The sequence below is a fragment of the Thermoascus crustaceus genome (assembly GCF_041956765.1).
Source record: "Thermoascus crustaceus strain CBS 181.67 unplaced genomic scaffold VTN00scaffold_7, whole genome shotgun sequence".
Classification (NCBI taxonomy): domain Eukaryota; kingdom Fungi; phylum Ascomycota; class Eurotiomycetes; order Eurotiales; family Thermoascaceae; genus Thermoascus; species Thermoascus crustaceus.
In genome coordinates, this window is record NW_027192533.1 from 132,697 (window position 1) to 160,451 (window position 27,755).

General features: G+C 51.1%; 11 protein-coding genes across 11 annotated transcripts; 6 read left to right on the forward strand and 5 right to left on the reverse strand.

Moving 5' to 3' along the window:
• Positions 1-322: 322 nt before the first annotated feature.
• On the forward strand, positions 323-1,785 carry VTN00DRAFT_9095 (uncharacterized protein; the record flags this gene model as incomplete). Its single annotated transcript, XM_069436017.1, has 4 exons — positions 323-379; positions 471-613; positions 833-1,505; positions 1,597-1,785. The coding sequence occupies 4 exons, from the start codon at positions 323-325 to the stop codon at positions 1,783-1,785; spliced, it is 1,062 nt and encodes a 353-aa protein (XP_069284680.1).
• Positions 1,786-3,434: 1,649 nt separating this feature from the next.
• VTN00DRAFT_9096 (uncharacterized protein) lies at positions 3,435-3,767 on the reverse strand (the record flags this gene model as incomplete). Its single annotated transcript, XM_069436018.1, has 1 exon — positions 3,435-3,767. The coding sequence occupies one exon, from the start codon at positions 3,765-3,767 to the stop codon at positions 3,435-3,437; it is 333 nt and encodes a 110-aa protein (XP_069284681.1).
• Positions 3,768-4,704: 937 nt separating this feature from the next.
• Positions 4,705-7,681, forward strand: VTN00DRAFT_9097 (uncharacterized protein; the record flags this gene model as incomplete). Its single annotated transcript, XM_069436019.1, has 6 exons — positions 4,705-5,048; positions 5,108-5,960; positions 6,016-6,080; positions 6,180-6,414; positions 6,583-6,936; positions 7,046-7,681. 6 exons carry the CDS (start codon positions 4,705-4,707, stop codon positions 7,679-7,681), a joined length of 2,487 nt encoding a protein of 828 aa, XP_069284682.1.
• Positions 7,682-9,115: 1,434 nt separating this feature from the next.
• VTN00DRAFT_9098 (uncharacterized protein) lies at positions 9,116-10,428 on the reverse strand (the record flags this gene model as incomplete). The annotated part of the gene is made up of 2 exons (XM_069436020.1): positions 9,116-9,357; positions 9,432-10,428. The coding sequence occupies 2 exons, from the start codon at positions 10,426-10,428 to the stop codon at positions 9,116-9,118; spliced, it is 1,239 nt and encodes a 412-aa protein (XP_069284683.1).
• Positions 10,429-11,193: 765 nt separating this feature from the next.
• On the reverse strand, positions 11,194-11,564 carry VTN00DRAFT_9099 (uncharacterized protein; the record flags this gene model as incomplete). The annotated part of the gene is made up of 2 exons (XM_069436021.1): positions 11,194-11,389; positions 11,434-11,564. The coding sequence occupies 2 exons, from the start codon at positions 11,562-11,564 to the stop codon at positions 11,194-11,196; spliced, it is 327 nt and encodes a 108-aa protein (XP_069284684.1).
• Positions 11,565-13,938: 2,374 nt separating this feature from the next.
• VTN00DRAFT_9100 (uncharacterized protein) lies at positions 13,939-16,420 on the forward strand (the record flags this gene model as incomplete). Its single annotated transcript, XM_069436024.1, has 3 exons — positions 13,939-13,944; positions 14,002-14,305; positions 14,382-16,420. 3 exons carry the CDS (start codon positions 13,939-13,941, stop codon positions 16,418-16,420), a joined length of 2,349 nt encoding a protein of 782 aa, XP_069284685.1.
• A 1,824-nt stretch (positions 16,421-18,244) lies between these two features.
• On the forward strand, positions 18,245-19,853 carry VTN00DRAFT_9101 (uncharacterized protein; the record flags this gene model as incomplete). The annotated part of the gene is made up of 5 exons (XM_069436025.1): positions 18,245-18,281; positions 18,371-18,438; positions 18,558-18,596; positions 18,677-19,045; positions 19,104-19,853. The coding sequence occupies 5 exons, from the start codon at positions 18,245-18,247 to the stop codon at positions 19,851-19,853; spliced, it is 1,263 nt and encodes a 420-aa protein (XP_069284686.1).
• Positions 19,854-21,239: 1,386 nt separating this feature from the next.
• Positions 21,240-22,294, reverse strand: VTN00DRAFT_9102 (uncharacterized protein; the record flags this gene model as incomplete). Its single annotated transcript, XM_069436026.1, has 2 exons — positions 21,240-21,889; positions 22,048-22,294. 2 exons carry the CDS (start codon positions 22,292-22,294, stop codon positions 21,240-21,242), a joined length of 897 nt encoding a protein of 298 aa, XP_069284687.1.
• Positions 22,295-23,176: 882 nt separating this feature from the next.
• On the forward strand, positions 23,177-24,460 carry VTN00DRAFT_9103 (uncharacterized protein; the record flags this gene model as incomplete). Its single annotated transcript, XM_069436027.1, has 3 exons — positions 23,177-23,574; positions 23,642-23,968; positions 24,025-24,460. 3 exons carry the CDS (start codon positions 23,177-23,179, stop codon positions 24,458-24,460), a joined length of 1,161 nt encoding a protein of 386 aa, XP_069284688.1.
• An 875-nt stretch (positions 24,461-25,335) lies between these two features.
• VTN00DRAFT_9104 (uncharacterized protein) lies at positions 25,336-26,298 on the forward strand (the record flags this gene model as incomplete). The annotated part of the gene is made up of 2 exons (XM_069436028.1): positions 25,336-25,401; positions 25,537-26,298. 2 exons carry the CDS (start codon positions 25,336-25,338, stop codon positions 26,296-26,298), a joined length of 828 nt encoding a protein of 275 aa, XP_069284689.1.
• A 249-nt stretch (positions 26,299-26,547) lies between these two features.
• On the reverse strand, positions 26,548-27,599 carry VTN00DRAFT_9105 (uncharacterized protein; the record flags this gene model as incomplete). The annotated part of the gene is made up of 3 exons (XM_069436029.1): positions 26,548-26,946; positions 27,002-27,241; positions 27,312-27,599. 3 exons carry the CDS (start codon positions 27,597-27,599, stop codon positions 26,548-26,550), a joined length of 927 nt encoding a protein of 308 aa, XP_069284690.1.
• Between the last annotated feature and the right edge of the window lie 156 nt (positions 27,600-27,755).

The following is a 27,755-nucleotide window of genomic DNA, read 5'->3' on the forward strand; positions in this document are numbered from 1 at the left end:
TAGTGCATGCAAGTATCAACCTTAGCACTAGATGCTATCTTAACGAGGTTACAGCGCGCTTCAAGCTGCGTCCTCACGTGTGCCGCACCCGGCTCCACCTAGCATTTATGGATGGATTTCGACCTGACTCACGGATGCTCCCCCACTCTCCGCACATCCTCCGGGACCATATCTGAACTCCAAACAGATGCCTCTTGGGAGCTTCTCCGCCTTAAATAGGACTTGTAACACAATATTTACCTAGGGAATACATTATTTAGGCTCCTGCACGCAGAGAAGGCGGACAGCGCAGTCGAGGCTGCTTCTCCGGACGCGTCAAGTTATGGATCTATCCAAGCCCGTTGATCGAGCATTTACCAAGGCATTGCCAAAGGTCGAGGTATGCATTTATATACTTAACTACTACACATGGAGGAGATAGATGCATGATTTCCCTACTCATTACACCAACACCTGCTGATGTTGCCCAGCTCCATGCTCATCTTAGTGGAAGCATTACTCGAGAATGTCTCCATGAGATCTGGATGCTGAAAAAAGCGAAAGATCCTGGCCTACAGGTTGAGGATCCCTTGGTGCTCATGCCACTGGGGAAGGTGGATTATAATCTCCAGATGTAGGTTGTCTGCTTCTTTTTCCTTTTCCTCGTTGAGTCACAACTTGAATCCACCTGCATTATTACAGACGGAATTTAACCGGTGTATATACACTGTTCTTTACAACGCCTGCATTTTACTTCATTTAAGTCGTTTTTTGCGCATGATATCTCGGCCGATTCTTCTATCTCTGCCTTCATCTCTTTCAAAGAGTCCAATTGAGAACTCAACAATCACAGCTTCTTCCAAGTCTTCTCCAAATCCATCTACCAACTCTGCAACGACCTCCCCAGCCTACGCCACGCCACGAGCTCCGTCCTACACAACTTCCGCGACGATGGGGTTCGCTACCTCGAGCTCCGCACGACGCCCCGCGCTGTCCCGGACCTCAACATCTCCAAGGAAAAATATGTCACGGCAGTCCTGGACTGCATTGACGAATTCCGGTCGTCCCAAGGTGGGAAGAGCGGCATGTCAGTGTACCTAATCCTCTCTATCGACAGGAGCAACAGCGCCTCCGAAGCGACGGAGGTCGTCGACCTCGCTGTCCGGTACCGCTCCCGCGGCGTTGTGGGCGTTGACCTGTGCGGGAACCCGACCAGGGGCGACGTCTCCGTCTTCCGGGAAGCGTTCGTGGCAGCGAAGCGACAGGGGCTCAAGATCACGTTGCACTTTGCGGAGACAGCGTTCTCGGGTTCGCGGACGGAGCTGGATACTCTGCTTTCGTACAAACCGGACCGATTGGGCCATGTTATCTACGTCCCAGACGATGTGAAGCGGGAGATCGTGAGGCGGAAATTGGGGCTCGAGTTGTGCATGTCGTGTAATGTGCATGCAAAGATGACCGATGGTGGCTTTCCAGACCATCATTTTGGGTACTGGCTGCATCAGCAGTGCCCACTGACTCTGTCGGTAAGTAAGCTCATCTCTATTAGTCTAGGTCTAGTTCTACTATATAGTATGCACGTGCAATTTCTGACAACTGCTATCTGGAACGGAGCAGACCGACGATGTTGGCTTCTTCTGCAGCCCCGTGTCGAACGAGTACCTTCTCGCTGCGGAGCACTTTCATTTGAGCCGGACCGACGTGCTGGATCTCTGCAGACGGGGCGTGGATGCCATTTTTGGCGGAAACGAGGAGAAGGAACGGCTTCGCATACTTTTGAACCAATTCGAAGCTGAGACGAGATGATACAAGAGAATGATAAGGAGATGATGCTGTTGGTTTTCCTTTGCCATTCATATCCCAGGCTAATGTGGACTTTTTGTGAGTAGGTGACGGTTTGTGATTTTCGTTCGCTAGTTCTGGTATAGAACATGACTCTTGCATTATTTAGTCATCTTCTATATCGCTGTATAACATATTGATTTGGGAGTCGTGTCAAGGCGTATTTAGGATTCCTGCGAGAAGAATATAGTTGCATGATGTCAAGATCTTTTGGCGTTTTTCAAGTCTTCCTCGAGAAGTGCAATTACTCCATGGAAAACATCTTGGCGGAATCTATCATCCTCAAAACTAGGATTCGGGTGGTCAAAGTCGCATTAGATGCAGCGTTTGACGGCACTCTCATACTTATAGCCGACAAAATGACAGAGTTCTGGGGCAATTCGACGTGCTGTCATGCAATCTGTGAGAAAATCTCCAATGCCGTTCGCCACCAACGTGTCTTTTGGGCTGCGAAGGGTGTCGAGCGTTTTTCAGCAGACGATTTCAATGAGCAGAATGCCTAGAGAACGAAGCGCAAGAACAGTTGGATTCCAGCTGGTGGGAGTCTGCTTCATGGGATTTGTAGTCGATGGAGATGATCCAAATTCAGGGAGCCGTTGTGAGATGAATACGTGCTTGTAAAGAGGCACGCCATTTCGTCGGATGAAGAATATGTCCTTGGCAATCAATATATCTGGGAGCCACGGTGTTCCCTGCAACTGCAGTACGCTGGATGAGATTGCGACAGTCAGACGAAGCTTGTCTGTGTAGCTCAACTGAGGCTGCATTTTGGACTTTGATTTGAGGATGTCTCGCAGGGAAATGCGTGTCCAAGTCTCGTGATCAATGCGTGTTGTAACCGGTAGACTCCATACTTCAAGGATGTTGGTATTGATCTGTCAACGATATATCCATAGCAGTCCGCCATCCTTTGCTTCTCTGCATGCCTAATCGCGGCACAAAGATCAACCAGCTCTGGAAGGTCGCTTCGGTCGCTGGATATTGCAACGGCGGTTCCTATGGTCAATGAAGCTGTTGCTGACTCGAGGAGTGTCACAGAGCCATTCGACGATTTTTGAATCTGCTTCGAATGTGCTGATTCCAATGTGGAGAACTTTACACTCTTCACGCCACTCTTCTTGCGCGGTATTTGAAAGTCCGGTGACTCAATTGTAGGGATCTGCTTCTTTGGGACTTCAGCAAGTCTCAAGATGAGTTCATTCCAAAGCCATGCTGTCTGATCGATCTCTGCAGGGTTTGGGGTGTTTGACAAGACAACTCGACAATGGAGATCCTGGGCAATCATGTCCTCGTCGTCACGGGGAGTTGGAACATTAGAGTGTGGAACTAATTCCAGGTGGACGTTGTGCGGCTCAGGACAATCACACAATGCTTGAATGAAGGGTATTTTAAATGCTTTTATAAGACTTCCCAGCAATCTGATAGTCTGCTCGTTTAAAAGTGAATGTGGCGCGTTTCAACTCGCGAACTATCGAGGCGCTTTCGGTCCACCTGACCTGTTCGCTGTAGTTTAGCCTTTCTGTAAACAAAGAATAGGTATCTAATAAAGATGTCTCACACCTTCCCATCAAGCCCAAGGTCAAGTTTTTCTTTCATCTCCTCTATTGCGTCCTTCATATCTTGAACTGTCTCTTCGAAGATCTCGAAGGAACTCCAGAGTCTGCGCTGGAGATTCCGGGTGACGTCCAGGTCTTTCCAAAGAGGGCCAAAAGGTCGTTTAGCATTTCCTCAATTCGAGACGGCGGGACAATGCCTTGCAGCAGATTCTCGCAGACATTCTGAAACTTCACCATCTCTGTGTTCAGACTCCTTATAAGGCTCTTCAGCTCTCCGTCGTAGCTCCTCCATCTCTTCAGCGTCCGAGCCCCATCAGAATAGTGTTCGAGCGCGGAAATAACAAGCGGGATACTTCTAAGGACAATACCTGCGACCTCGAATCCACTCATCTTCTTGTGTCAAGACTGAAGAGTTTGAAGCAGGTTAGAGAGCAGTGCAAACAGCTGAGCGTGAGTACGGGTTAGCAGCGGCTAAAACAGCAAAAGCAATATTCTCAGAGCAGAAAACATGACCTGGATGTTTCCCGAGAGTATCAGCTTGCCACTGGCGTTTACATAACTTTCTCCATGTTGGTATACTCAGAATTTTCCTCTGAAAATAAGTGTAATGGCGTTGATCGCAGAGAGCGTGTCCGGATGCCTACAGTCTTTCCAGACTCTCTCTTCAGTGCTGGCCGAGCAGAGTGTCGACTCTTCCACTCAGCCTTTGCTAACGATAAAAGACGAGCTTGCGAGATTCAAAGTTTGGTCAAGTAACATTGGAGCGCATCACTATGGACGCAGCTCCCTTGATTATCGCCTACGGGATGCGTCCCATTTACGGGAACGGGTAATTGGCCTTCTGGAGGATCTGAAAAATTCACTTAATGATGGTATATTCCCCTGCTACGATATTTGCAAAGGGAAACCTATGCACTATGTATTTCCTCTTCTAAGCTCTTTGTATGAATAACTGTCTGGCAATTTGCAATGTCTGACAGCACACAGCCACTTCCATTATTACCGGAGAGACCACTCCTTGGGACGGACTATCATCATAATCGGATGAAGATACATCGGAGACACACTCCGAGGAGGAGAATAGAAATGTCGACTATCCAGAGGAATCGATGACAGCTTCAACAGAGCTCTTCCAGATCACCTCCGATGTTGTGGAAATCGTCAACTGCTTGAGACTTTCAGTGACTATTCGAAATCCTGCGCCACATGACCGATATATGAAACCTGCGTCTACTGATACTTCTTATTATGAACCCTACGATATCGGACACGTCTATATGAAATTCCCCAGGCTAGCCGGGGCACTGTGGAGAGACTTGGGAAGGCGATGTCTTGGCGAAGAGGATACTTTAAATATAGGGAAGCACATCACAGCAAGCTTGCCCAGGGGTTGGACTTCGACTCAGGGAAGACAGAAATTGTTGCACAAAGCACGGTTGCATCTTCGCTTCCTCTGAACGTGAAAATTGCCGGAAAGTCACGGCCCGCTCTCGATGCTGTGGACGACGATGAGCGCTCTAATACTGGCGTATCGCAAACATCGTATGCAACGTCCGTAGCAGATCCCGGGAGACTCCAATCTCCACCGTCACCGAAAGAGTCTGAAAACGGACCATTCCAGTGTCCTTGCTGCTACATGATGATCTCAGTTAGCAATCGCGCGGCATGGAAGTGAGCAAATTCTCAGTTCAATGCATCCTTATCGTGATGTTATGACTAATACCTTCCAGGAAACATGTCTTCAAGAATCTCCGTCCCTATGTATGTCTGTGGGAAGACTGCTTGGTCTCTGATCAGCAGTTTTCAAGACGTCACCAATGGTTGGAGCACGTCATGCAGAAGCACTGGAGAACATGGCACTGTGCATTTGGGTGTCAAGAGAGATTTCAATCCGTTGCTGGTTTCAAGCAACATATGATGCGGCATCACCATGATGTTGGAGCAGCGGCTCAGCTGGATACCCTCGCAAGTCTGAGTGAACGGCCGATGGCTCTGGGTGCTACTGTGCAATGCCCTTTATGCTTGGATACAATACCGTCTCTCAAGGAATTTCAGCGACATGTTGGACGGCACCAGGAAGAACTGGCCCTTTTTGCCCTTCCAAAGACAATAGTAGACGATGATACTGAAAGTAAACTACAGGAAGACCCTGCAGAATCGGCCGAACCAATCACATCCGGACTTGGTGAGCGACAAAGTGACAGTGATCTTTCATTTCCGAGCATGAAAAGTGCGACTCAGAGTCTATCAGACGCGGAGAAGGGCACACAAGACGCAAAGATATCGGACGACATCACAGTTACCGATCAGGAGCATTTATTAAATGAAAGGAATTCGTTGCAGAGCAAGGTGAAGGAACTCCAGGAACAGGAGAAAAATTTGAGAGAGGCCATGAAGGAGGAGCAACGCATCATGAGGGAACAGAAGGAAAAGGAAGAAAAGGACAAGGAGTTTCGGAAAGGGCTACTAAAGGAATTTGACTACACAGAAGAGCAGCTTGATGATATCCTGCACAGCAGAGACAGGGAGAGGAAGCGGGAGACGGAAAGCATTGAGCAAACCAATAGGGCGACATACATAAGGGTAGGGAGAAACTTGCCTTTTCATGAAAGACGGCTGAGACAGCATCGTGTCCTAGGTCCACCAGAAGCATCTCCTCCCTGAAATTCTAATTGCCTACCACCTACCATGGGATGGGATGAGGTAAGCCATCAAACCCCCTGCTCATCCCCCAATCAGTTCAACAATGCATCAAGAAGACCTAGCTGTCATTTTCTGCCTTACTGAAAAGCAGCATGATAGCAACTACATCGTCATCAAGCAATGGACCTCCGAGGACTTCCAGGAAGAGCTCATTAAACACACAAGGCGCCTCCTCGGAGGAGAACGCATCAGGGAGGGGGATGTGGTCATAGAGATGGGAAATATGGAGCATGCCGCTAATAGATCCAGCAGAAGCTTGGATACGTTAAGGGGTAATCAGGACGATATTAACTCTCAAGTCTACGAAGGCAAAGCCTATTCCACAAAGGCAGATGTATCGGATAAGGTTCAATGGACGATGCGGATATAGAGAAAAAACTCACTGTATAACCCTGAGATGTTTTTAAACCAGGTACAGTGACCATTCACCAGGTTATCTTAGCGTCTTAAACTACTCTCTATAGGACTTTGAGCCTGGTCTGAGCTGAAGCTGGCTTTCGAGGCCCTTATATCAAACGAGTCTCTCAGGATAGCGTTGTTCATCGACGGTCTTGATGAGTTTGACGGAGACGAACAGGATCTTGTGGACTTGATTATTGCAGCGGCCAGGTTACCCAATGTCAAGATATGCGCGGCCAGTCGTCCTTGGCTAATCTTTGAGGATGCGTTCGAAAACAAGCCGAGTCTTCAGTTGGAGCACCTTACTGAAAAGGATATCAAGCAGTATGTCTTGGACAAGTTCAGTCAGAACAAACGGTATCTCCAATTAAGCAGTTGTGAGCCCGAATATGCACTTGCGCTCGTGAACTCTGTTGTTGAGAAGGCTCCAGGAGTCTTTCTTTGGGTCCACCTTGCAGTTAGGTCTCTTCTTGAGGGGCTGACGAACTCGGACAGGATATCGGATCTACAGAAGCGACTGGATATGTTGCCAGCTGACCTTGACCAATTTTTTCAAAAGCTACTAGACAGTCTTGACCGGATTTACTACACCCACGCTTGCCCAGATGCTCTGGATCGTTTTCACCGCCGAAAAGACCCCCAGCCTACGTGTGTTCTCCTTTGCAGACGAGGAGGACAACTCACTGACCTTCCAAGCTAAGGTTGAACCGATACCAAAAGCCGACCAGTTCAATATGATTGAGGAGACGAGACAGCGACTGAATAGCAGGTGCAAGGGTCTGCTGGAGGTTACAACGAATCGTACCGTCATGTTTCTTCACCATACCGTTAAGGATCTCATCGCCCAACCACGAATTGCGTCTCAGATTTCCAAAGGGGCAGGCGAGACTTTCGATGCCTGTCGCCGTCTTGCAAACGGTTATGTTCGGGAACTAAAGGTTCTGGGTCGGCTAGCCTTTCGTTCTTCTAAACTTGAGCCAAGAGATGTTGAATCCCTGCGTTTTGCCTTGAGATACGTGTTAAAAAGCGAAAGTTGCACTGGAACGGTCCAGACTGACCTCATAAGCAGCCTGGAAGAGGCTATACATCATCTTCATGAATCCCTCTTGTCAGATCTGGCGGATTCTAAGAATCCGCAGCCTACGAAGTTCGGGAAGTCTGCCGAGTTCCTCTGGATACTGTTGTTCTATGGGCACCACTAGTACCTCCGTCTTAAGCTCGATCCGAGCTCTCAACATTTCAAGCGCCTCTCTCGGAGAGACGCCGATGGCCTGCTCTATTCCATAGTTCGTTACAGAAAGTTGTCCGCGTACGAAGATGGAGACAATGACAATGACTACATACCGCACTATGGCATGCTGCCTGATATTTGCAGAATGCTTGCGGAGCAAGGAGCAGATCCAACGTGGCTCTCCTATGGACTTTTCAGAGAACTGCACGAAGACCTACAAGATGCGCTCAGACCACATACGAAATTTCCCACCCGCAAAAGAGAGATATTCCGTCGCCTATTCAAGATAGACCTTCTTCCATGGAGTCGTCGAGAGAATTGACCTACATTATCCTACGTTATAGCTCTGTCTATCAGGATCTATTGGAGGTTGGAAGAGATTTTGAGAAAGATGTGCTTTTTTTTGATGTACGGAGGGCAGTTAGTACATACATAATGGAGTACAGTGAAGCGTATGGGTCTATCGACGTTGAATGTCCGTAATAGCTTAGGTTACCTAGGTGGCTGTCATTACCTATACGTTGTCATTCATCATAGGTGCACCGAGGGAGAGGGAGAGAGACTGCCAGTGCCATGCCATGGCCGGCCCACTCCCACGGTGTTCGGCATTGCCATGCTAGGAATGTTTCTAGAATCCAGGGTTTTCCAGGGATAGAGATACATGGTTTTGGTTTCCGGTCCCGACCCAGCGAGAGCCCGAGCGTATAAAAGCCCCACCTCCGTTCAACAACACAAGCGGCGGCCCCACGTCCCGATAACCCGGCAAGATTCAGGACCCTGGTTTCTGGGTCTGTTTTGGTTCAACTGGGCAGGGTAGGTTATGCGCTGTCGATCCCATCTGCCTGCCTTTCCCGACTCCTGACTTCCTGAGAATAGTTTATGGAATGTCAATACTATGTGCACGGTCTGGTCTGGTCGGCAGCGTCTACCTACTACGGAGTACTGTACTCCGTTCAGCGTAGCAGGGGACTAAATCTTTGTATTGGATGAGTCCAGGAACAATGGACAGATACCTGTAACTACTTGGTACCTAGGGTACTGTACGGAGGTGGCCAATTGAACGAGTCAAAGTTGATCTGCATGATTTCAATTCGGCCTGCATTAATTTGAGCATCTGCGCATCTTAACTCACGATGCCGGTCTAGGTAGTCTTTTTTTAGCAACGAACCAACTGGGTCATCATCGTCATGATAATCAAACCCCCCTGGCCCTCTGGCGGCAACAATATCACGATCAAAAAAAGGAATTACATAGGGTTTATTTATGCAGCTGTTTACAGACGCACCGCACTGCGTGCGAAAATTCCCGAGAGAATATACTTCGCAACGAAATAATCGTCCGTAACTCGCAATGAATCCCACAATCAAGCATATCATTATGCACAGCCCGTCAAAGACGTGCAAGTTCAAAGCTCCTTCTTCAGGAAATGTTCCGGCTTGTGCGTCGTCTCGTAGTCGACGTGGACATAGGCACGCTCGACATCGGGAAGCGATTCCAGCTTCATCTGCAGCTCCTCCGCAACGTCATGGGTCGCCTGGAGAGTCTCGTTGGGGTCCATGACGACGTCGACCTCGACGAGCAGGCGCGGTCCCGAGGTGTAGGCGCGGACGGTGTCGATTGCAGTGATCATGGGGGAGTGGGTCATGGCTGGCTGGATGTTAAAGGTCTGTCTCATGCTGAAGCTTACAGTGATGATTATGGGAAGAGAGAGAATGGCTTACAGATGTACGTGATGAGCTGCTGCGTCTGGATGTCGGCCGTCACGCCGATAAGCAGCTGGAACTCCGAATAAGCAGTACGGAGCCACAGTCCGGCGACGAGGACGGACAGGATGATGGCACCCATGGGATCGATCCACCAGCGGAGCTTGCTTCCACCGACAGACGTCAAGATACCGAATCCGTTGATAAACAGGTCGTTGCGGTGGTCCTCCCACAGGATCCGAACCTGCGAGAACTGGTTCCGCAGCGCCCAGCAGTACAGGAAGAGCGCGAACTTGGTGGAGAAGGCGACGACGACGGCGATGACGGAGGGCAGGTGGAAGTCGGACGTCTCCGACTCGCTGCCCGAGTTGAGTTCGCGCGCGGAAAAGGCGATCAGGATCAGCGACACGGCCGTCATGATGAAGCAGAAGCAGATGTTGCCGGCCGTCTCGATGCGGGCTTTCCCTGCGGGGAACTTGCGCGGATTCACGCGGTTCACGGCCTTGTGGCAGATGAGCAGGGTGAGATTGGACATGGGGTCGAAGACGGCGTCCGCCATGGTGGTGAACAGGGACAGCGAGCCGGACGCGACGGCGCCGTACACCTGCACGATGGACAGGATCACGTTGGCCGCGAAACTGCCGTACACGGCGATCTTGTACTTGAGCTGGTTCTGGGTGTTGTACTCCTTGGCCGCCCGGACGTGCTCTTCCACGGGCTTGAGCATGCGCTTGATGCTCTCATTCTGCGACTCGTAGAAGCCCTGCAGCTTCTTGGACGAGGTCAAGGACCGCACATTGTCCTTGAGCGAGCCCTCCCGCTTCCGCGACGTGTTGGCCTTGATCTGCTGGATCTCATCGGATGACTTGAGCTTGGTCGCCAGCTGGAAGGGGTCGTTCTCACGGGTGTACCGCGGAGGCGGCTGCCCTTCCTCGTCGGAGCTCATCCTGGGATGGTGGTGGGAGGCGATGCTCTCGACACCAGTGCTGGTGGCCTCATTGAAGGGCAACGACATCCTGGAGGAGGCTGGCCCGTGGGAGGAATCTGGGCGCAGATGGAAGGGATGCGGATGAAAGGAGATGCTACGTTGCAGGTGTCGCTCCTCCATCCTGTGTGTCATTTTTTTCCCCCTTTGTCACTCCTTCTTTTCTCTTTCCGGAATCTCCGCTAGGTCTGGGGTCGCGGGTTCTAGCAGCGGACGGGCGTATCGCAGCCGTGCGTGGCGTACAGTGCTATCCTGTACGCTGGCCGACGATGTGGAGGCTTGGTGGAGTTATGCAAATCAGAGATTCCCAGCGCTTATAAAAAGAAGTTCATTCTCATCCTGTAGAGGCAAGGCAAGGCGGCCGGCAAGGGTCAGATGAAGGGATTTTGCCGGGCAGCGGGCTCTTTAATCCCCTGTGGGCTGCGGTGAAGGCTGCGAACACACCAATTGGAGGGGGAGAGCGGCCGCCCAGGACGCGGTCGGTGCTCCGCCCTCGCGCCGTCTTCTTATCTCGCCGACGTTGTGATCTGGCATTGTCTTTTAGTGTTTTCACGGAGTATTGAGCTACGCGCAAAGAACGTTGGGCGTATATGTGTGTGTACAGAGTAGATTTAGTATCTGTATGTACTCCGTACGGTGGTGGAACTTCCTGTAGCCTCGATGGAACGCAGCACGCCCTCTGTACAAGCACTCTGACTCGTACAGAGTGCACTGTGCTACCTTCTATACTACTGTCACACCGAAACGCCGACACTCCTCAAAGATAATATTTTCCCTTATATCTGTTCCCATTGCTCACTTCCCTCTGTCCCCTACGGATAACGCGGCTGCCAACTGCCCCAGCATCTTCAACGATACCCACTCATCCAGTGCAAGATCCGCCATGAACGCCAGATCTCGACCGATCTCCACAGTGCTCTGCAGTGCATCTCCGATGCTTGCCTGCATTTTCTGGGTGTCTTCGCTCACCTTAGGGACGTAAACGTTGGCGCTGGGTCCATCAGACGGAGCCGTTTCTCCGTCTCCCTTCTGTACCCTTTCTCGACATCCGTCCCACGCAATCGATTCATCCTCGTCAGAGTGCTCCTGGAGCTATGGCACAGTATCTCCAGAACCTCCTCAATCTCCTTCAGTTTCTTTCCAAGCCGGTCAACGATAGCAACCATCTTTGCAGCAAGGATACTCTTTCCGGTTGATGATGTCTGACACTACATCGGCGGGAGTAACCGCCCCCTCGAGAAGGATACTAAGCTGAATAGTATACAACCGGATCGTATCCTCGAATTCCCGGATCGCTGTTTCAATTGTAGACTGAAGCTGCTTCTTAAAGCCATCCAGTTGTTGCCCAATGCACACATGGAAAATTTTTCTTCTGCAGATCCCGCTTTTCGATCAATATCCTCTGCACTTCACCCTCGTTTCTGGCCCGCTGGGCGTGGATATCCCTCGCATGGGGTACTGCGCGCTCGTTCGACGTCGCGTAGCTCCTCGTCCAGCGGTCCTGTAGACGGAGTCGGATCGAACATTCCAGTTCTCGAGGGTCACCCTCGATGAAATAATTGTATGATCTCGGAGAGGGCAGCATCTCCTGGTCCATAATCTCCACCAGTTTTGCGAGTCTCTGGATGAATTCAATCAGCGGGGATGGGTCTTCGGGGATATATCGTTGTGTTTCAGCTTCTCGTGGCAGAGGAGCTTTGCCTCCGCTACAAGCCGATCGAGTTCTTGATATATCGGTCTAACAACTGATGTCGCTGTAGTACTAGTATCTGGTAGCTTCATATATCGCAGATAACGGGAGAAGAGCCTCTATTTCCTCCGCATATCAGCTTTGTCTATCTCCAACAACCTTTTTGGATATCGCACGGCGGAAACGGTGAAATCATCCGCATCGGTTCTGTCCATAGAGTCACCATGTCGAGTGTTAAGGCCACTGTCTGCAGGAGATTTCCCTTCTATGGGACTTGATAAGGATAACAGGTGAGGTTTGCGGGGTGAATGGTGTTCGATGGACCACTTCCTAAATGGAAGGGGTTTTTCCTTGGTGTATCTGTTCACGGAATCCATATCTCTTCTTTCTCGCCATGGAATTGTAAAATGTAAGGGTTAGTCTGTTTCTGTTGGTTGGAGATTGTGCTATTTTGTTGATGCTGCTACGGAGTAGGTAATCTACTCGTAGCGGAGCAGATATGACTAGGTTTGAGTCACCTTTCGAAGGTCTACCTTGACATTCACAATGCAAGTAGGTCGTATACATATTTGGGTATAATCTAGTTATTTCAAAACTACTAGTTAGATTATCCTACGAAATATAGTATCTAGTCTCTTTTGGAATTGACGTACCGCAGCATCGAAGACCCATTTTTACAGTACCTCTGTACCTAGGTAGGTAGATATCACTCTCCATACCTTAACCATATTAGGAAGAAGCACTGTGACTATTCTGGATTAGTTGGGTAGGTAGCACAGTACAAGCCTGCACGGTCACCTGCCAGTCCAGCTGTGGAGGAACCTCCATACCAGCCCTGGACGCTTGGAACTAATTCTCCCAAGAAAATCAATAAATCAAATAAAACCACGAGATAAGGGTCAGACAGTTACCTGTGCCATACCTACGTGCTCCAAGACAGTGTTCGGACCTCGACCGGACTTATCCGCTTTCGCCGGAAAGGGCAACAGCGGAGGTATCTGGGCAGGACCTCCGAGCCTCCCGCTCAATTTCCATCTCGACCGTCGCAAATTCGTCGCCACTTCCGTAGGCTCATCTCTTCATTCATCTCTTCTTTGCTTTCGTTCATCTATCTACCTGAAAGGAAGAGACATTTAAAAAGCTTGTGCTGGGGTTGCCCGACATATTGGACAACCCAGTTCTGCGCAGATGGTATCTTGACTTGTTGATGCTGCTGGCCGATAGCAGCTGACCGAGTTCAGATGTGCTATAGACATCTTTGATGGATACATGTCATCTTCATGATTGAAACTATTAAAGTCATATAAAAAAAGGGGGTATCAAGTTTTTTGCGTTGTATACATCTCGTTTCTGCATTGCATATATGGTGCCTACGGTTCGTGGTGCGAACAATAGCCTACCTTACGTCCACCACACCATCACGCATGAAACATCCATAACATTCCCTCAACTCGGAGAATATTCCCTTACACCCGAATCAATCTGTTATTGCATTGGGATAACCCAAAGTGTGCTACAAGACACGGTACGTGCCGGTCATAGACAGTGAAAGACTCCTTCATTCTTTTCTTTTCACTCTATCTACCTTGCTTTTATATCCCTAGTTCATCGCCAGCAGATGAATTTCTTAGCAGAAGTCTTGAACTTTCACAGACATTTGAGGTTCACATTAGTAGAATCTTAAGTTGTCTCACTCCCGCCAGTCCCGCTGTCACAAGCAAGGCGGCGGACAATTCAGCAAAGGTGAAGACTCTGCGTCCCTGGAAAAGGAAGGCAATTATACATCCCAAGAAAGCCATTACACCTAGAGAAAAAATCGTCTTTTCGTTCTCATTTTGCCAGGGGCCAAGATGTCTGTATGTATTATCACCATACATCGCCTGAAGTGGTATCCGTTGACTTACATGTCTTAGCAGAACCCAGAATGGCCACCAAACGAAATACCCGAGGATATCTTCCTCTGCATCTCCGATTTTCTCTCCCGTGAGGATATCGGACGTATGCGGCTTGTCAACCACGAGTTCTCTGCCAAGCTGGCAAGCGCTATGTTCAAGTCCGTGGTGGTCCCATTTGGGCCAGGCATGTACTCGCTCTCGCAGGATATCCCGACCTCAGAAACTGAAAGAGATGATGGTTCTATGTCGTTGCCTAGCGGGCCCTTTGAAAAATATGGCGATCGTATCCGCAAATTTGGAATTAGCTTTGAGGTGGATGAAGGTACGTCCGATATTAGCATAGGCTCCGCTAGACTCGACCATCATTCGTTCCTGATAGCTGATTTACCAGATTTTAGATTCTCTCAGTAACCTACCAACGAAACAAAAGATGGAAACGACGACAGCGAGCTGGGGTACTTACTCCTGGCCCAAGACCGAGTACCAACGGTACTACCAGCTCCAGATGATTGAAGACACCGCGCATGAAGTTATCAGAATGAAGAAGGAATTCAAGAATCTAAAGAAGGTCTCTGAGCTTGGCTTGACACTCAACAGCGGACATGGCTGGCTGAACGGACCAGATGGTTCTGATTACACTCGTCACTTTGACGAAAAACCTACGGTGTTTGGGAAATCTCACCAAATCTCAAACATCAGAAAAGAGCGGGAGTGGAATAGCTATTTCCTACAGGCACAAGCAAAGAGGCTTCTGGCGAAGCTGTCTCCCTTCACCCTATCATCTGAAGATCTCGAACAAAAACAAGACTCCTTTCTCAAGGCAGGAAAGATCCACTTATACGATTCGTTCCGAGTCACGGATAGATACCCACCTCGATTTCTGAAGGACGGCATTATCCCCCCGAGTCCTAGGCTTGGGGACACGCGTGACTTGAGCAGGTTTGCACTAATTAGTCTCCTCGCTTCCCACAAGATCTTCCCGGAGGACCCTGATCCTTCTACCACGTTGGACTACTTGAGCAGCCTGCTCAATCCGGGAGCGGATAATGCAATGAACTGCGGTAAAGGCCAATATGTCACTTTCGGTGCCCGCAAACCCAATTGTGATCCATGGTATCCGTTAATTTACTCCGGCTTGAACATCGCCGCCGGTCACGATTGGGTTGAAGAATTCCAGGCGGCTGTGGAGCTTGGAGATCGCAAGTTGTGTCCCAAGAAACTCACAAGGGAGCAGATTGAATGGCTGCGTGAGACGGTATGGGCTCAGAAATCTTTCTTGACAACATACGTCGTGTCGGTCATCGAGTGTTCTGATGCATTGCACAATGTCCACTCCTTGCATCTCTCATGCATTCCCTCTGGTCTGTTGGAAGATATCGTCCGGCCTGATATCTTCAGTGAATCACTGAAAGAGTTGTCTCATCTGACGCTTATGGTCAGTCCGGACTGGCGTGAGACAATGATATCTGGTGATACGCCATTGGAACTGGACCCAACGCAGGCATCTGAAAAGTTCATGCAGATTCTTGATGCAATAGTCAGCCCCGTTTCCAAGATCAAGAGCCTCACTATCGGCTTCGTTGGGGGAGGAGAACATGCCAGTGGGATGTTTGCTCGCAACCAGCTTGTCATGCCGGCCCCTCTGACTTCAATATGTGGATGCCGTGACTTCTGCCATGGTGGAACCAATAAGAGAGTCGTCGTCTTCCCGCATGTGGAAAAACTTAGGTTCAAGAACTGCTGGTTCAGTCCAGCCTTACTGGACAAGTTCCTAATATCCTCCAGAGAAACTGCACTTAAGGAGCTGATCATAGACTCCTGCTCATTGACAGCGGCTCCTTGTAGGGAAACCTGGAGGGAGCGCTTTTTCCGCAAACCAGATTGTCCAGTAATACTACAAACTGACAATTGCCTACCATACATCCGCCCGGGTAGCTGGACGGACGTGATCAATAGACATACTCCCGATCTTACGATCGCCGAGCAGGACTCCGGACGCGTCCCCGGATCCGGGGAACCTCGGCCGAAGCACCTCGACCGCTGGGAGTTCATCTCCTGCGGATACGTGATGCTCCATCCCAGAGAAGCCCCGGTCCATAATCCCTTTCACGACCCGCTCTCTACTGACCATGCTCCCTTTGCGCAATTTAACCTCGTGCTCCCAGACATAGACAGTATCAACCCGGGCTTGCGCCATCGCTGCCAGCAGCTCAAGGAGGTTATGCTGGATGACAGCAAGTATCCATTGCTGGGCACCATCGTGCAGTGCATTGGCGAGGACGAGGAGTTTATCCTGCAAAAACACTTCAACATGAGCATCGGCTGGGGCGACGATCTCAGACGTTGGCGTGCCGTGGATGACGGTTTCTACGAAGGAGGGACGGGCCGATTCTCTGGTATTCTCGTCCGGCAGAAATCTGATGAACTTGTCGAATAAGTAACCTGGTATGTCAGCAGAACATGAAGAGCTTCGGGTCTTCTTTGAGGGCTTGCGGAGATCGATAAGGTCTGATAAGTTGACGCGATGACGAGAGATGTACAACCACATGAAGTTTCCGGTCTGTTTAACAATTTTTTTCTGCATTTTTCTTCCGAATGACCGGAGTACGCAGTCTCAGTTCTGTCCTGTTACGTAAATACCCGGAAAAGGCGGCCTCCATCGTCCTCACTTCGAAGGTGGACTCTGGGCTTCCTCTTGCAGCTTCTCCCTGATGTTTTCAATCTAGATCCTACAAGGCAGCTGATCATCTCAGCTGTCATTGATATCCCTGCATCTCTGCAAAAAAGTTTCAAGGCTTGGCTATTATGTACTCCATCATGCCTTCGAATGGCAGGATTCTCCCGAGGTACTAATGCACAATAATGCGGATGCATGCAGTGGTATCTTCCCTTTCTTCGTAAAATATAGGTACCGTACGGCACATAGAACATTGCAGAACCAAAGGAGAAGCCTGCACATGATGCAGACGCACATGCGCACTTACGTAGCCTGGTGGAGTCGATGGATGCCAACCTTCTGGACCCTTACTGCAGTGTAACTGCACTCCAGTCGGAGGGGATAGACACTAGCCACGATGCAGGGCGCTTACGGAGCCAAGAGGTGTCAGAAGACTGTCAGCGAGAAGATTAAGGCATCGGGTGCTGGCCAAGACAGAGTGACGTGCATGAGCTCCCCTCCCTCCCACGAAAACCAGCGAAGAAAGAATTAAGGAGTGACAGCAGGGGTCGTATGTCATTGAGGCTGTGCACGAGAAGGGGGGGGGGGGGGGTGATAAGGGCACCGCCTTTACTCGCAGGCCCCGCCACGAACGACGGGCCGAGATCCACTGCTTCCGTACATCTTAGAGACTTTTGACTCTACGGGGTAGTTTCTTGGAAGATCGAGTCGAGGCTTGGCGATATTTGTCGCTGTCGCGGTCGCTTAGAGGATGTTAATATTATATTACTCTGTACAGATCTTCACGAGGCTGAGAGAAAGTACAGATAGTGTGGCTGTGCGGGGGGGAGGGTTCGAAGCTGAGAAAAAAAATACCCATGTACTTCTATTATTCGTGTCGACCAAAGAACCTCTTCGAGGTTCACTTGTGCATAAATACAGTATGCATGTCTCCAGCTTTACGTGCCACTGCTATCTCAGTCCGGACTGCACGTCGCGATAGAGTTGCTTTGCCGGCTGCGCTCCAGGCTGTTTGGGGATCCTTAGACGCTGCAGGGTTTTGGCGCCTGCATCCTGCGCGCCGGGAGCCTCAAGAGTCCAGAGTCAGGTTTCTTTCTCCTGAGTTCTCTTTAATTTCTTTTTCTACCTCCTCGACATTTTGTTCGCTGCTGGACTGTGCTTGTGCCGGTACCTATCCACCTGTGCAGCGCGTCCTTCACCCTGCAGCTTTCGCCCTGTTCTGTCTTGCGGCATTTTACCTAGGCATCCAGATTTGCCCGAAACTTGGGAGATATTTCTGACTCGAGAAACGGATTGGTTTGCGCGTCGTAGACGCTGCTTGCTGGTACTGGCACACTTTGCCTCCACTCGCCACAGCTGTGCTGGACCAAACGGCGGGCGCGCCCTCGTTTCGTCTCGTTTCGCCCGCAGCGCCAACGGACTTTCTGCGGAGTTTAGCTGCGTCTGCCTGGACAAGCGTCAAGCTTCCCCCCCCGGTCGAACGTGCAGACTCTCCTGAGTCCTTATTTTCTTCTTACCTCGTGCGCATTCAGGACTCAGCGACCTACAATAGCAGAGTACACGGGAGTGGGAGATTGATTCACCATGAAGCGCATCTTCGGTTCTCTAAACAAGCGCGCAAGTGAGTTGGCCCGCGCTGCGCTCCTTATCCAGGTACCCGCCTGGAGCTTGAGACCGTCAATGCTGACACAGTTGCCTGCACCTGGACAGGCCAGACGCTTGAACGCACTCCGTCATACCCTGAAGACTCGCCGGAGGCGACTATACTGAGGGAGGTGGTTAGTATTAATCCCCCTTTCCGCGCGATCGCAGCAGCAGCGTCCCACCTTGCATTGCGGGCTGCGGGCTGCATAGACACGGGGCGCGATGGCTGACGGCGGGGATGTCTACGATCTAGAAAGCGTTCTGCGAGTCTGGAGGGGGCCCCAACCATGTGGTACGTCTAGGCTAGCTTATTTTCACATTCCTTTCTTTCCATTCTGGCCATTCATCTTGCTGATCTGCTGTCGGCAACAGGGCGACGAGTACCTCCACCTCCCCGCCATCGTCGAGGCCGCAGAATCGAGTCCCAACGCCGCAAAGGAGGCCGCTCTGTGTATCCGCAAGTTCCTCTCGTACCCGGCCACGGCTCAGCCCGGTGTCCAGTATAATGCGGTCATGCTGATACGCATCCTGAGCGACAACCCGGGCCACACCTTCACGCGGAACATCGATGTCAAGTTCGTGAGCACAGTCAAGGATTTGCTACGCGAGGGGCGTGACATGGGCGTGCAGCAGATCCTCAGGGAGACGTTGGATATATTCGAGGCGCATAGGTCCTGGGATGAGGATCTCAAGCTGCTCCTGCAGATGTGGACAAAGGAGAGATATGCGAAGGCTGCAGGGGTAAGATTGTCTTCTTGCCTCTGATGTCCTTAGACGTATGCTGACAACATATGCGCAGCAAGGTAATATTCCGCGGAACCACTATCCCCAACACCAGAATTACTTCAACCACCGCCCACACCGCACCCCAAGGCCGACGACCTTACCTCCCCCCGATGAGCTCTCAGCGCGCATTTCAGAGGCACGGACATCCGCGAAGCTGCTCCTCCAGCTCGTCCAGTCGACGCCTCCGGCAGAGATGCTGGGCAACGACCTGATCAAGGAGTTCTCGATGCGATGCCAGTCGGCGTCCGGTTCCATCCAGGGCTACATCAACTGCGATAACCCGGCCCCTGATGAGGATACGCTCCTCACACTGATCGAGACCAATGACCAGCTATCCGTCGCGCTGTCGAAGTACCAGCGTGGCATTCTCAACGCGCGGAAAACCCTGGGTGCAGATGCTGCTGCCAATAACGGTACTGCCGATGCTACTCCAACCGCAACTGCAACTGCACCCTCCCCATCACCGTCTCCACCAACTGAACCGGTCTCATCAGGTGCCGTGCGACCAGTGCCCCCACCACCTCCTCCACCGCGGAATACCAATACTGATCTTGGGTCGCCGATATCTCCTATCGACCCTACTACCGCTGCCTTTGCTTCTGCGCCGATCAGCAACGGGACCGGTAGCAGGTACCAGTACAACTCGGATGACTTTCAGGTGCAGAACCCGTTTGCCGACAGCAATACGACGACAGCGACGAACAACTTTAATGCTGCGACTCGGGGGGGTGGCAGGAAGCTCTTATCAGCGGCCACAGAATAATTAAAGCGATCACGGCCTCTTCCGTCAACCGGTTCCGAGTACGACGACAGATGCCATGTCTCATCCTCCGCAGGTTGGGCAGCCGTTGGACTCGAACCCAGTCTGAACTCCACATACCCCTATCTAAATTAGGCTCGCCCGATGAATGGGGACGAGAACTAGGCATTTTTACCCGACTAGGATCTGGGAAGGGTACATAAGCGCGTTCTTCGTTTTGTCTTTAGCGAACCATGCCATGCCATATATTTCCTTGGTATTCGTTCCGTTTTTATGATCCTGTTCTGGATCATGTTGTCCGATGTCATTGGTTGGATACGATGCGAAAGATTCAGCGTTAAGCCTGCGATTGTGTTCCTCCCCCCTCTTCTTCGCCGGTTTTTTATGTTCATAAGTCAGCCTGATTTCACTGTTTTACTGTCATCCTGAGTTCATGATACCTACCCACCGTTCTGTTTTGAAAATTTGGTTTTCCGTTGTTTTTGTTTCTTTCCTCCCCGAAGCTCCGACCCGGTTCTTTTCTACCTATGATGGATGATTGAAATGCACTGCTGCGTTCAACGATGGGAAATGAAATGGATAACACAACATAAGCTCCTCAAGACATCATTTATGTATGTATTTTTTCCCCTATGTCTCCTGATGTGCACCTACCCAATGTACAGGCCTGGACTGGACAGCAGGACTGGACGGAAGCAAATGCCTTTTGCGTGTTCGGGTGAAAGCTTGGAGTCTTTCCAGCTCGCTCCAGAGTCATATTTCAATGGGCAACCCAGGGAAACACCGCAGACCTGCCATGATGCGGATTTTGTTCCTCTGGAGTAGATACCTACAATACTTGGGTATCTATATGCCAACATCAAAGACATGTTCTATTTGGATGCTCAAGGAGGGGTGTATGTGAGGTTCTTACGTACAACCTCAGTATACAGCATCCGACATTTCTTATGATTAGAAAAAGCAGTCTTGGTGTTCTGCTTGGAATGGGCTTGTTTTCTATAAGAATGGATTCCACCCGATCGTACGTACTATCAGGTAGGTATGGGGTTCGTCCATTTCGCTCGGGCTAGTTTAGTCCGATAGAGAAAACACCATTGATCAATCAAGCAAGCACATGAAAGAAACGTCACTGAGTTACCTAGATACCAGAGAGAGAAAAACGGAAAAAAAAGAAATTGCCCAGTGGTCATGCAAAGATTCCAATCATTATAAAAAAGGAAAATGCAAAATGGATCGCTGAATCCCACCAGGCGCCGTGCTGTACCCAATGCAAATTAAGAGTAAAAGAAAAGGTGAAAAGGGAAAAATAATACCAGTCATCCAGGAGACTTTGAAGAACGGATCCAACATGTCAAGAGTACCGAATAACCATGATTCCGATTTCCGCCGTTAATAGACAGTGCCCCCAAACGGAGCCGTCTCCTTCAGATCCTCCACCAGATCTTCGACGTTGTTGAGATAACGTCCCAGCAGCGCCTGCTTTTCCTCGGTCGTCCGCGTATCGCGACTCCCTCTGCCATCTCGACCACCACCAACACCAGCCCCGGTGCCGGCCCCATTGACACTCCTCGAGAAGGAGGGGCCCGCGAGCTTGCTCGGATTATTGCGGTGCGCCGTGTTGGGCGCGCTGGACCGAGCGGTCGGGAGGACGGCCGGGGGGCTCTCCGGCATCAGGTAGAAGTAGAGGAACTCGACGAGCTTGAGCTTGACCTCGCGGGAGGTGGCGCGCAGCTTGAACAGCGAGGTGACGGTGAGCAGGCCGTCGAGGGCCTCGAAGGTCCTCGTGTTGGCGGGGCTGTCGAGCAGGGCGGTGACGAGGGTGAGGAGGGTGGAGGACTGGATGGCGGGGCAGTTGATGGGGTCGAGGAGGTCGAGGAGGAGGTTCATGTAGATCTCGCGGGCGAACAGGGCGCGGGAGGGCGGGTGGAGGAGGAGGATGCCCTGGATCAGGTCGAGCGTGGAGATGATGAGCAGGTCGTTGGTGCCGTTGCTACCTCGGCCGAGGAGATGTTCGAGACAGGTTACGAGGCGCAGGGCGACTGTTTCATGATTAATTAATTTTTAGTTAGTCTGTTCGTCTGGTGGTGGTGGTGGAGGTGGTGGCTTTGTTTTTCTTTTTACCCGAACGGGAGTTTTGTCTCAGATTGTTCCGAAATCAATTAATTAATTGATTGATTGATTTCTTTGTTTAACTTACCATTCCATTGGAACCCATCCTGGAGCTTGAAGAACTCTCGGAAGGCTGGATCATCTTTGAGCTCCCCTAGCGCCTTTGGTGCCGAGGCCCCGGACGTCATGGACTTCCGCCTCTCGACCGGCGTCTGCCTGGACTTGGAGAGACATATCTGGGCCAATAGTCCCTCGACCTGGCGGAGGCCTTTTCGGATCTTGCTTGGCTCGTAGGACGAGAGATAGTCGAACGAATGCGCCAGCAGCGTCTCCATTGCCAATTGGGTTCAAATCGTCGCGTCGCGTAGCGGACTGGAGGATCGGCTTGAGGTCTCGTGAAAAAAAAAAAAGAACAATAACTTGATAAAGTATAAAATAATAGCTTTCCCCAACCGCTTCAGCTGGGCTGAAAAAGGCCGAGGGGCAGTCGGCGGACGACGGGCAAGATATGGCGTTCTTCAGCCCAGCCTCCCGGATATCTCAACTACCAGATCGGCCAGGGCTGAAGCGTAAACATGCGGGTCGTTGGCTAGGTGAGAGATTCTGCCAGCGGTACACCGCCCATCCCCACCGCACATCATTGGAGCCTGATCGATGCCCGGTCTGTGAGGGGTTGATTTAGCGCCACGATTGGCACAGAGAATATCGATAGTTAAGCGCCGTATTCTCTGCTGGGATGCTGAGAACTCCCCGAGCTGCAAGGAGCGCTCTGTCTTACAGTAGTCCAGAGCTAACTTGAGTCCGTCAGGAGGGGTCTAGAAAAGTTCATTCAAGTACTTACCTACATATGCTGCAGAGATAGCACGTTGTCAGCTGCAGGGTGGGATTATCCAGAAAGTGGAAAGCTTGGATCTGTCTGTTTCTCCGCACGGGAAGATCCCAGCTAGGGCGATCGCCATGTGATCGACCCGACCCCTCGTGCGTCATCCCGCTCTGCCCAAACACCAGACTGAACCTGAGGCGCCGGTGGCATCGCGCTTCGCATAGCTCCTGTCCCTCCTGCTCTTCTCTGCACTCTTCTACACGGCTTTCTCATCTACTTATCATCTCAGCTTACACCTCTTTGTAACGCGCCACCCGAGCAGACTCCTCAAGCAGCTGTGGCGTACGACGTGTCCCCTTCCAGAAACCCTCGTCAACATAGTCAACCGCCGGCCATGGTCTCCGAGTCCTTCCAGCCGCCCAGCGCCATCCCGCCGCGGACCAGCTCGACCGGGATGGCAAATGGCAATATCAACTCGAGAAACTCCGGTTTGAGAGCTATCCCGGAAGACGGGTGGATGAACTCGTCCGGGGGTCAGCAGCTTCATACAAACCCCGCGCCCAGACACAGCCGAAATCGCTCCAGCGTCGATGGGACGAAACACAAGGATGGCCAGTGGTCGGAGGAGAAGGATAAGATCCTGATGGGTCCGTACGACTACATGCTGCAGCATCCCGGGAAGGACATCCGGAGACAGTTCATCACGGCCTTCAACGCCTGGTTGAAGGTCCCGGAGGAGAGCTTGGCCATCATCACCAAGGTGGTAGTCATGCTACATACGGCATCTCTGCTGTAAGTCGGAGAAATAGTACTGTGAAATTCAGTTCCAGACCCGTGCTGACGAGCATGCCTGCGACAGCATCGACGACGTCGAAGACTCCTCCGTCCTTCGGAGAGGCGTTCCGGTTGCCCATAACATCTTCGGAACAGCGCAGACCATCAACTCTGCAAACTATGTCTACTTCCTCGCCCTGCAGGAGGTCCAGAAACTGAAGAACCCGGCTGCGATCGACATCTACGTCAAGGAACTGCTGAATCTGCATCGCGGCCAAGGGATGGACCTGTTCTGGCGAGACACCCTCACATGCCCCAGCGAGGACGACTACCTGGAGATGGTGGGAAATAAAACGGGTGGTCTGTTCAGACTTGCTGTCAAGCTGATGCAAGCGGAGAGCAATACCGGAAAGTATGTGTCCACTTGAAAATACCACCATGAGACATGTCCGTCTGACAAGTGTCTAGGGACTGCGTATCCCTCGTCAACGTCATGGGTCTTATATTCCAGATCTGCGACGACTATCTCAACCTGTCCAACACGACATATAGCAAAAACAAGGGGCTATGCGAGGATCTGACAGAGGGCAAATTCTCCTTCCCCATCATCCACAGCATCCGTTCCGACCCGAGTAACCTACAACTCATCAACATCCTGAAACAGCGGACCAAGGACGAAGAGGTCAAGCTCTATGCGGTCAACTACATGGAGAGCACAGGCAGTTTCGCATACACCCGGAAGGTTGTCAAAAAGCTGCGGGATAAAGCCTTGTCTCTGATAGAAGATATCGAGAAGCAAGGCGAGCAGAAGGAGGGTGGCGGCGATGGTGCGATGGTGCGAGCGATCCTTGACAAGATCGTCGAGTCGACGTTGAAGGATGAAAAGAACGGCCAGGGAAGATGACCGAGTGGTACTGCCGGTGCTATCGCCTTGTGTCGTAGTTTTTTTTCGTCTATGTTCGGGTTTGTTGACATTTTATATATATACCCTCCGTCGAGTTGTTTTTTTTTCTCTTCAATCTTGCTTGCTCTAACGTGGTAGCACATGGTGATGGGAATGGGATTTTGCCGTATCTGATTCGGAGCGTCTAAAATCTAGCTTTTTCACTTTTTGGGGGGATGGGGATGGGGATGGGGATCTATGATGGATGCCAAGGTTGCAGCGCGATGTGATATGTGTCACGACTTATGGTTGTTTCACGATCTGGTACTCATGTAAAAAAGAACAGAATTTGGGAAGTGAGCGTGTCTTGAATTCGACATTCTTGACATTTTCAAACTCGTTCCGTATATGTACATGTACAGTACATTGTGTAGGTCCTAAATCTCATCATAAACATATTTTGATTTTGTATACAAAGTACGCATAGAAGAATCTAACGTTGTCTTTCTTTTATGGCCATATACCTACCTACCTAATCTAAATTCCAGTCTCCTCTCATTTTGCAGTAAGGAAGGTTGGTTGCATCGGCGATTCCCGATACACGCACACGGGAACGAACATGACTCATCCATCCATCCATCCATCCATCGAGCCCGAGGAGCGAGATTTCACATGAGAAGAAGAATAGGTAAATCTCTGCGCTTGTGTACTAATTAATTAATTACTAATACTGCTTTTTTATTTTCATTTCTAGAGATATAATACCCAGACCAATAACATACCGGGAAAAAGCTGAGGGTGAAAAAATATATATATATATAAATAAGGGGAACACTGGAGGTATTGAGAGATATTGCTTACTTTACTTACCGTCCATATTCTTGAACGCGACAAACATGGCAACATCTCAGCCTCAGATCAAGTATATGGACACAGTTGAGGCGTATGATAAGTGGGCGGAGGTAAGGAGATAGATATGCAGACATAATATAATATACCACGTCTACCCCCCGGTTCATACCTATGCTGTGGTTTCCCAAAGAAGACATAGCAAATACTACGCATTAGGTACTCACAATAGTGATGATACGATACAGGTCTACGACACAGACGGCAACTTCCTCCAGGCCCTCGACACAATCGAAATGCGCTCCTTGCTCCCGGGTTTCATGGCGCGCGTCGTCGAAGAGCGTTCCACAGCCAATGCCAGTAGTGGCAGTACTGGACCTCTCAAACTGGTCGATCTCGGGTGCGGCACGGGACGGAACACGCTGCAGCTGCTCGCCTCTGCTCCTGCGGATGCGGAGCTCGTAGGCCTCGATGCCTCCCGCGGGATGCTGGACGTTGCGAGGAGGGCGGTTGGTGAGAAGGGGATCAACATCAACAAGCAGCGCCAGAGCCAGAGTCCGAATCCGACAGTAACACTGGAAACCTACGACCTTCTCCGATCCCCGCGGAACCCGCCTTTATGTGCGCGGGACGCGGCCGGCTTGATTTCAACCCTCGTCATCGAGCACGTCCCCACGGATGTATTCTTCGCGAGCGCGTCGGAGATCCTCGTCCCCGGGGGCTACCTCCTGCTGACAAACATGCACTCCGACATGGGTGCCATCAGCCAGGCCGGGTTCGTGGATACCGCTACGGGGACCAAGATCCGGCCGAAGAGCTATAGTCACACGGTGGCGGACGTGGTTGATGCGGCGGGGAAGGCTGGGTTTGAGGTCGTGGATGTGGACGGTCAGTTAGTGAGGGAGAGGGGAGTGGATGAGGGGATGGTGGAGGTGTTGGGAAAGAGGGCGCGGAAGTGGGTTGGGGTCACGGTTTGGTTTGGAGTCTGTTTTAGGAAGAGGAGAGGATAGTAGCCGTGCTTGCGGGAATGAAGGTGTTTTGAGGCGCGGTACCAAGGAACAAAATTGGATATAAGTAGAGAAGATGGGTTAAAGTGGCCGTCTGACCAATGACGGGGCAATAACATGTTGCCCCAAACATTGCAATGATCATAATATACATGTCGGGTTTAGATTCAATTCAAAAAAAAAAAAAAGAAAAGAAAAGACGTCGAAGCTTCCTCTCATGATGGATAGATGCCGCAAACTCCCGACTCGTGTCTAAAAGAACTTTTCTAGTAACCTTTCCCGATGTTGTACAAGGTTCTCGTGCTTCCTCAACAGCCGCGCCAGCTTGTTATGTTTCCACCCCATGCTCTCGTCCAGGATCAGGTGTGTGTATGCGAACACGCTCGCGTCGAAGAGTCCGGGGTTGGTGCGGTTGAAGAAATATAGGTTGTTCCCGAGCAGAGTTGATAGTGATTCGAAAGCATTGTTAGCCTCCGCTTCTAGATCGGTGACGTCAATGTAAGTGGAGTATTTGAGGAGCTCGTCGCGCGCAGCCTGCTGGAGCTGGGACGCTAGAGCGGCCCGGACTATGGAGTTCGAAGTCGAAGGATCGATGTATAGCCTTCTTGCGACAGCGTTGAAGTTGTCGTTGTCCAGATAGAGGTTGTATAGCTGGGCGCAAGTAAGCAAGGTACTTCCCAATGCGGGGTCATCCGCAGACACATACCCAGGCATTGCGTATCCGGTTGTCCAGAAGAGAAGCATATACGTCCCATCGCACGCTCATCTGCTGTTCCTCTTCGCAGTGGACCTGTTCAATTGCCCACTTCTGCAGCTTGTTCGAAGGGATAGGCGTGAGGGTGCCCGCGGGCAGCGCAGGAAGAAGGTAGGGAAGTGCGCCGGTCGGGGAAGCATGGTTGTTGGACGGGACGATCTGGAAATCAACTCCCACGAACTTCAGGTATGCCTAGACCTCACGGACGTTTAGAGGAGAATGATCATGATATAAAGATATTGGAGGTCCAGGGCGGTCCAACCTGCCACTTCAGGCATTGCGGGTTGAACGAGGGCCTGCCACGCCTCGCACCCGCAACATCTGTAAAGACAAACAATCTGTTTCCGTCCAGGACACTTGGGAGGCGCTGCGGCAGGTCGTTGGGCGGGTAGATGGTGAGAGGGAACTTGTCGAAGATGCGCTTTATCGGCGCAGGGACGGAGAAGAACTGTCGGACCGGAGGAGCGCTCGAGGCTGCGGACTGCTCATCGCTTGCGGGGTTTGTGTGTGGCATGGCTGGGCCGTGTCCATCGCGGCCTTCGGGGGCCATTGGGGGTCAGCTGGGAGTATCTCTTGCTGTTTGCGGCGAGGAGACCAACGTTCGCAAGAGATCTCCGGAGCCTTCATGGAGCGCTTCGGACGCTGCGCCAAGCCCGGCCCTGCCCTAAGCCGCTCTGGGACGTGACGCACCGGCAGCAGCAAATCG